An 8,698-nucleotide genomic window follows, 5' to 3' on the forward strand; every position below is an offset into this window, starting at 1 on the left:
TGTTGAAGTGAATGGGAAGAAGCGTTGATTCACTTTGAATGGGGTGACGTCACGCATTGCCGAACTGCATTGTGGTTCCGTCGCTTCGAGTTGCTCGTTTCAAAAGTTGAGAAAGGTTCAACTTTCGAAGCTTCGACAGAAGCGTCAGCCAATCAGATCATATGCCAGTACAAGCTCTAGCCAATCAAACCGCGTGCTTGTGTGTCTGGGGCGGGAGATTCATGTGATTGGTTGTTGATCGAGTTTCAGACACGCCCACCGGCAAGCTTCAACGCACGCTGCCGTGTGGACGCTGCGTCACCCACATTATAGCCTGTGTGACTGCTTGTGATGAAAATGCTGTACTTGCTGATCTCCATATATTTATCCTGCAGTACACGAATGGATCAGAGTCCTAACACAGTGGAATGTTTTGACGTGGGATGTAGGCTGTTAAACACACAGCTGCAGAGAAAAGGCCTCGGCATCCCACAAGTGAGTTAAACATCAGCTTTAACCATCTGATGTTCCAGGAAAGTTGGGATACTATCAGTCGGAGCTCAGAGTAATCTGCTCTGCTTCCTATTTGCAGCGTCCGTCTACTATCTGCAGACCTCTCTGCTTTCAACACTGAGATCCATCATCCGTCATATTCTGAGCTGAGATCACTTATAGTCCTCTCCCTCATGTCATAGAAAGTCCATCAAACACTGAAAATAACCAGCTTGTTGACTCCATACACTGCATGCATATTGAACCAGAACTACAACAGGGCTTAGCTGATTACCTCTTATGCATCATTACAACTGGAAACCTGATCCCTTTGTTTTAAATGTACGACCACAGAAGGCAGAAACATGAGTCCCACAAGCAGATGGGCAAAGTCGGGATCATGATATCCTCCATGTTATGTTAAGCAAATATTAGACATAGAAGCATGCCAATCTAATTACAGTAAGGGACTTATTGCTTATTTATCATATGCACAGTAGGGATGAAAGAGATTTGAAATGATGTTATGAAATACTATTTCCAGGACTCTAAAAGAAGATGTTCTCAGTTTGAAGTTTCTTTTATCTCCGTGACGCATTTTACCTTTGATGGTAAAACCACACACCTCTTTGCACCTTGCAACCAGTCATTCATTCAACTCCCAAAACCACACCAAACTCTGGCATCACTTTCTCCGCTGCCGGAGCCAAAGATCTGTCATCCAAAAGAGATCAACACTTTGGCAGCAAGAGGCATGCAGGTGCTCTGCAGGGGACTGCTATCTTCCCTACTGAAGCGGCCCTATGATGTTCGGGTTTGTCCTGTAGTGTTCTTTCGGTGTTGATGCATGTAAACGCTCTGCAAAGGATCAAATCCCTGCGTTCCCTGCAGAGGGAGTTTCTCTCTCTTTAGTTGTGCAGCTTTCTAAGTCTGGTGCAGCTTTGGGAGGCGGTACATCTCTTTAGTCTCACTTTACACATTATCATATCCTCAAAGCTGACCTGTGGCAGAGCGGTGTTGAGTTGTCTCTGCAGGGAGTCTCTCTCGTGGCTGACTTCGTGCAGTTTGCCTTGCGTCAGGCCCAGATTCTCCTGCGTCTCTCTCAGAGTGTCCAGAAGACGATCCCTCTCCTCCAGCATGGACACCATCAGCGACTCAAAGTGACCTTCAGAGTCCGACTGCAGCGGGGAGCCCGAGCCCCGCCGCCCGCCGCCCCCCTCCGACTCGCTGATGGTGGGCATCACCTCGCACATCATCTGCAGCCAGGGATGGACAGGGAAAAGGATCAAAAGAGGAGAAACACTTTAGAGTTGGAATACAGGCATGAAGCAGTCAGGACAGAAAGTCGGTTAACTGCAACATTTCAGTATGAAAGCTAGGGCGGCAAATTAATCAACATCTTAAAGAAATTGGAATATGGACTAGCACAATATTGAAATTGAAGAAAGCTGGATATTTGTTTAAGGCTAAATAAAAACATTCTCGGACTTACTCAAACATATGTACAGTATTTTATAGTGGATTTGATTTTCGTTGACAGGTGGCTGAAAAATCGTCTCATATCAAATCCAAAATATCATCAAACCCTTTAACACAATGTCACATGTTGTGCAGCCCGAATTCATGCTCAATATTCAATTATGTAAAAGCCAGAACACAGATCTATAAAATGCCGGTATTACTCCCGTCCAAGGAAAGTTCAGTTTGTAACTTATTGGTTGGACTTTTCGTACGTCTTTCATTCTCCTCCCCAAAAGCTTAATAAAAAAGTGTCAGACTAAAAGATTGCCGTCGTAAACAAATAATCTCAGGGTCTAAAGTTACACCGTTTTCCTTCAAATTACAAATACATTAAAAAGACAACAGTTCGAAATTCATTGGAGCTTAATTGTAAATTAAAGTGGTTTACAACCTGGGATTTAAAGTGGCTTATGTTCTAAAGCAGACCCCCCCTCTAGACAGATTTGAGATAACACAGAAGACAGAGGGCAAGTAAGGTGCATCGCTGGGGTGATTTTATCAGCATACTTTGCAGACACCAAAGCATTGGCTATTACGAAAGTGTACTGACAAAGCAGAAGAGAACACTTACTGATGATTATTAATAATGGTTAACTAGAGTAGACGGTTGAGTTAACCTACATTGGTACTGTTATGAAATAACTGAGAGCTTGAAATCAATTAAGAAAGCTGTGTTTGTGTCTGGAGTTTGTTGAGTAATGTTGCATCTAACAACAGCTGCAGGAAGGTCTGCAGAATTAGAGCCACTCTCCACACCAAGGAGCTTAGGACCTGCAGACAGACTGCTAGACAAAAAGCCAAGAATCATGTGAGCTGGATTTAAAATACCTACAAGGAATAAAGACTTATATATTAGAACAAGTGCAGTGGGGAACTCAGTGGGAGCCAGAGCAAGGCTACCATTTCATTTTAAGCAGCGCCTGAAATGCCAAAAGCCATTTGCTTTCAGAAACTGTTTTTCGGTTCAGTGCACCAACGCTTAACTGTATCTCACAAAAAGAGCTGGACCATACCTGATACACTCAAATGAACTAGATAGAAATCAAATGAACTGGATAGAAATCAAATTAACGAGATAGAAATCAACCTGTCATCCTTAATTAATTATCACAATGCATGTTTTAGATAGACCCTATTTCTGTGGAAGGAGGGAAATGTAACCTAATTTAACAGTAATACAAATACAAACCATCACTGCATATCGAGGTCAGGCCATTCAGGCTCAACAATGTTTATGAGGGGGAGGGTCACACAGCATCCATGAGAGGGAGTGACAGATGGTGGGTCCAGTGTAACTCAGCACAGACATTATAACGTCAAAAGGTAAAGATGACAACCTCCGGAAGCTAAATAGATTTCAGCGTAAAACTCTCTAGCCAGGTGCATCTCTTTCCATTGGACGAGGATGTTAACTGAGAGGCAAATCTGGCCAAACTAGGACTAAAGGCTGCACCACTTGTGACTCAATGAGTAATTTGTGCAATTATGATTTTAAAATAATCAAATTCACTTTAGATTAGGTTGCAACATTCTGCAGTAATGGGTTTTTGAAATGCCAACAACTGAAGTACAGTTCTATCAGTGTTATCCACTATGATAAAATCCAGAAATATGATTGGTCACTTCTAATACAAACCACCCACATCTGACACTTACCCATAGCCAGTCCATAGACACTATACATTACATTGATGCAAACTATGCAGAAAATACATTTCTATTTAATTAATGGCAGTCCTTCACGCCCCTCCGAAAATATTGCACATCTGTATACGAAGCTACATCTTTAAATATCTGTACAGTTTTTAACTTTTCGTAACAATACTGCACATACTTTTTTTCAATATTTCATGTAAATATTTCTCTATATTTTAAAATAATGTCTACAATTGCTTTACTTTTTTGTTAATTTTCTTTCAATGTATCACTGTGTTTAGGTATGCACCATGTACACCAAGGCACATTCCTCGCATTTGTAAACCATACTTGGCAGTAAACATATTTCTGATTCAGATTTTTACTTTTGATTTCTATATTATCTGCCTAAAGATGTGAACCTCTCACCTTTGAAGAATGTAGTTATTCCAACAGCCTTTGTAATCCACGTTACTTTATGATGCCAAGTAAACGTCAACAAAGTCCAGGTACTCCAATCGTGTGTTAAAACCTTCACAAATATCCTTTAGTTTAGAATATAAAATCCATTTCCAGGCAGGGCTGTAATAAGGCTGTCAAAAAACGAGTCTTCTGGGTGAAAAAAAGAGGGGATAATTTCCTAAAGGCCTCAAAGAGAAACCCACATCAAGTGAGCAGAGGGGCAGTTTTCCAAGTTTGGCCGGCTAACCCAACGTTAGCAAGCTAGCATTAAGTAAGCTTGCATATATACAGTAGATTTGGAAGTAAAGTGTCTTATTTTTGCTTTTCAAAACAAACGGACATTACGTTTAACCAGCTGGTAATAAGATATCACACCAGCTAGACATGTGATGGTACAGTAAGGTTAAGTGGAAACAGTTGTAGCCCGGCTAGCCTTAGCTAATTTGAAACAGAATTATTTGGGAGTTTAAAAGTCGACAGCTAGCCAATGTTAGCCACTAGCCAGCTAGGTAGCTAACGGTTGCTAGATTAAATGGACTAACTTCTAAAGATACTCTCTATTCCATATAAAAGTAGACAACATGGTAAAACATCTCATAGCTTTTATCTTACATTACCGAAAATATTGATTTAAAAATAGGTTTTAAAAGCTTTGCTAAAAGTGATTAATCTATCAAGTAGCTATGAAGTTAGCCACTGACGTTAGCTTCCCGTCGCGTCACCACATCATCACAAACTTCCAGCTAACATTGAAACGTTAGCGATGCTTTGATCCGTTTGGAAAACCCCAAACCGCAAATAAAAACGTTGTAATCCCTTCGTGTCCGTCCGAGTTGGTGGTGTTGTCTCGGTTCTTTCCCCCAAAAAGGTCCTTGAGTCCGGTCCTTCCCTGTCGCCTCTTGCCTGCCAGCCTCGGCAGTCGGGACACTCTGAAGCTAGCTCTGTTAGCATTAGCCTGGAAGAGATACAGGTCTGCAACAGGAGGAAAAGGGAGAGCAGTTCCTGAAGACACGAAACTGAGTATAAAGTGAAATGTGCAATAAGACCATAAAATACAAATAAAATAACACACATTTATACAAACCTAAGAAGTTGGAGTAAAACATGTGATGTGCAGCAAGAAAATATAAAACAAAACAACACTTAAAATAAATTGAATATATAAGAAGTTAAAAATAAATATGTGCAATAAGACAATAACATAAAATAGAATAATGCATATTTATATAAACCTGAGAAGTTAAAGTGAAAATGTGCAATAAGACAATAACATTAAATATAATAATACATATTTATACAAACGTAAGAAATTAAAGTAAAAATGTGCAATAAGACCATAAAATGAGAAACAGGAGGAAATGGAAGAGCAGCATTTTCACTTCCTGTGGAAAATCCTTCAAATGGAAGAATGACCTAAAACCACAGTTTGCATAAATACAATGACATGTGTTTCTGTCATCGGTCTGGAATGTTTTTAAATGCTAAATGACAGCTTAATAAATAACAAAAAAAGTTAAAATGTGCATTAAGACGATAAAAAAAGAATACAAATGTTTATATAATCATAAGAAATAAAAGTTAAAATGTGCAATAAAATAATAAAATAAAATAAAAATAACTTATTTTTCTAAAGATAAGAAGTTAAGGAAATAATGTGCAAAAAGAAGATAAAATAGAATATAATATTTGTAATTTGTATTTTATAATATGTAGAAATGTTCACATTGTGCTTAAATATATAAAAATAATCAATATGTTAAAATGTGTATATAAAAATATATGCCGTGATGTTTAAGTATTAATAAAACCAGAATTTTGCTTGGATAGTACGGTGTAATATTGTATGTTTTGTAATTTTGATGTTACATTGGGCATTTGAATTATGTTAGATAACATATCTGATATATATTATGTTGGTTTCACAATAAAAAGAATAGTGGCGCCATCGTGTGGCATATCAACAGAATAATACATAATGCAGAATCTCTACATTATAATGTTACTGAGAGGATTCAATTACCCCGTTTCTACAACTGAACGTTAGCTTAAATATGGGTTTAAAAACCTTATAATTGCAATAATTTGACAAATGGGACTGTTTTCATTCAATCTCTGAAACCTCAAAGTAATCTACTCTTTATAATCAGGATTTATAAACGTATGTTATATCAAGTTGTTTTATTAAACACTTTTCTCCCTCATATCTATATGACAACTTTCCTTTACCAGTCATCTTCAACAGTAAATAAAAACAGAGCTCAATCCCAGGTCAAATGCACACTAAAGGGTAATAATGAGGTTCAGCAACAGGAAAGCATTACAAATAATGCCATTTGTATTATATTAAATAAACTATCCAAGATGTGTGTTTGGTGCAAGAGAGAAAGAGAAATGAATTGGACAAAAGCAAAAGAGATGTGAGAGAGTTTTTATTGATACATTAAATCTAAATGAGTTAGGATAAGGCGGAACAAGGAAGTTTTACATGTACTATTAACATTAAGCATTATACTGGTTGGATACACATATCAATCAAGTTTTAAATCATAATGGAGTACATGATATAACAATCACTTGTGAAGCTACATAGGATTACACTGTAAACAGTGGTTAACACCACAATAAACACCACTTACAACCCATAAGGCACAAATGAAGACTCGTTATCTGATAGCATTAAAAAACAAGAAGCTTAATGTAGTCAAATGCAACCAATAAAAAAATGGGTGTTCTCAAATGGCCGCTTTCTTAGTTTTCAAAAGAGGGCAACGGTTGGTATTTAACCTTTGATGCTCTGACTTTGTACAGGGCCACTGTACTGATCATGCCAACGGCTGCAAGAAGACATCCAACGATGAACACCAGGTTCAGATTCAGGGGGGTCCCTGGAGAGAAAGAGAAGCGTTATTTTAATTTGGCATTTCCAAAGACTAACTCCTCAGAGGACGTGGTCGAATTGTCTTATTAGTCCAGGAAGGTCCCTTACCGAGTGAAATTACCCGAGGTCTCTAAGTGGCATCCATGACAACAGCTTTTTAAAATGTTGATGATAGGAAAGGAGCTTCGATGCTTGATATCTCCTTTAGGATACACTGGAAAATCCTGCCCCACAATACCTAAGGCCCATCACTTTTTCACTAAAGTTAGAACCTAATCTGCTCATTCTCATATCAGTATCCATGCTTTAATGATAAAAAATATCCTTTTTTTTTTCATACTGCCTGTGCTGCAGCAACTCTTTTCACCGTCTGTCTGAAGCCAGAGCCTAGTCTGTTGTGAATGGTCAACCACTTAGAGATGTCCCGCCCCTTACATAGAATCTGTTGCAGCGCCAGCCAATAGGAGCACAAGTTTTACATAGTGATGTCACTATGTTCCAGAAGTCCCATTAAGGAAAAGTGGTTAGGAAAAGACATAGGACCTAATTTTCACTTTTCAATCGTAGCCTCAAAGTAGGAAGGTGTTCTGAGGGAAAACGTACCTGGGCTCCCGGTGCTCTCCGCTGATCTCTTCAAACGCAGAGGACCCTGGGAAATGAAGTGCCTGGCACTCTGACTGATAGCCTCTCTCTTGCGGTGATGATGATGCCCAGTAAGGGGGGAGTTGATGCACCGCTGTGAGCACCTGGTGCCGTTGCTCCCTGCCTCACATATCAGCACTGAACAGCTGATGTACACCTGAACGCAAAACAACACGCTGTCATTACATCAGCAGATATACAGACTTCTCATCAAGTGGAAGAATAACAGAGCTGTGGTCGGATCAAAGACAAGATATATTGACACTTTTGTACTTTTACTTTTGTAAAAATGTCAGACTACATGCAACAGAGTATTCCTACACTGTGGTATTAATTATTTGGATTAAGTAAAAGATCAGAGAGTATAGACACATATTAGATTGTTCACCTGGTCGTGCAAGCCGAGGAATTTGAAGGCCTCCATGCTGAACCTGAACTGTCTCGGGTTGGCCCTCTGATGCACTTTAACCGTTTGGTCCAAATTACACCTACAGTAACAACAAAAAGAAAAGTTAAGAAATATTGCTTCTTTGAGTCCATGCCTCACAATTGGTAATTGCTAAAATGTCTAATCTAATGCTAATTTTGATACATTAAAAGGAAATCAATTCAGAAACCAATAGAAATAAATTCAGACACCAATAGAAATAATTTCAGACACAAATAGCCACATTTGGCGTAAAATACTAGTTTATTTTTGCATGTACAAAAGTGTGTACCTGATGGAGGACTGCAGATGGAAATGAGAAGCAAGCAGAAATGTTCTCTTTTTGAGATTAACCTATGTGTATTGATGGTCCTTGTTCAATAAAGACAATAATAATAATGGTTTTGCCTGATTAAATCCCATATTAATGCACTGCCTGAAAACACCTACGGGCAGTTTAGTTACAAACCTCTGACACAGCACATCTTTCCCAATGCATTGTATGTCCCCTGTTGCCACTAGATGGCGTGCTCATGCCTACCCATTCTCGATGATGGAGTATGTTGGCCAGTAGTTGGGGGTGTCATATGGCGTCGCGCTGCAGGACTCCACAAACAGCTGGGTGTTGTCGACGGTAGATTTGGCCTCTATCTGCATGTAGA

At 39.0% G+C, this 8,698-nt stretch overlaps 2 protein-coding genes across 2 annotated transcripts; both read right to left on the reverse strand.

Annotated features, from left to right (window-relative positions):
• Nucleotides 1-1,364: 1,364 nt before the first annotated feature.
• On the reverse strand, nt 1,365-5,031 carry LOC104948886 (liprin-alpha-1-like). Its single transcript, XM_010775118.1, has 2 exons — nt 4,057-5,031; nt 1,365-1,727 (listed from the first exon to the last, which is right to left on the reverse strand). The coding sequence occupies exon 2, from the start codon at nt 1,725-1,727 to the stop codon at nt 1,380-1,382; it is 348 nt and encodes a 115-aa protein (XP_010773420.1). The 5' UTR covers nt 4,057-5,031; the 3' UTR covers nt 1,365-1,379.
• Nucleotides 5,032-6,502: 1,471 nt separating this feature from the next.
• LOC104948887 (CUB and zona pellucida-like domain-containing protein 1) lies at nt 6,503-8,693 on the reverse strand (the record flags this gene model as incomplete). Its single annotated transcript, XM_010775119.1, has 4 exons — nt 6,503-6,974; nt 7,571-7,766; nt 7,998-8,097; nt 8,578-8,693. Coding segments are annotated over 4 exons (549 nt in total), but the record flags the coding sequence as incomplete, so codon positions are not given.
• Between the last annotated feature and the right edge of the window lie 5 nt (nt 8,694-8,698).

This window comes from Notothenia coriiceps, unplaced genomic scaffold (genome assembly GCF_000735185.1).
Source record: "Notothenia coriiceps isolate Sejong01 unplaced genomic scaffold, NC01 NC01_scaffold00015377, whole genome shotgun sequence".
Lineage (NCBI taxonomy): Eukaryota > Metazoa > Chordata > Actinopteri > Perciformes > Nototheniidae > Notothenia > Notothenia coriiceps.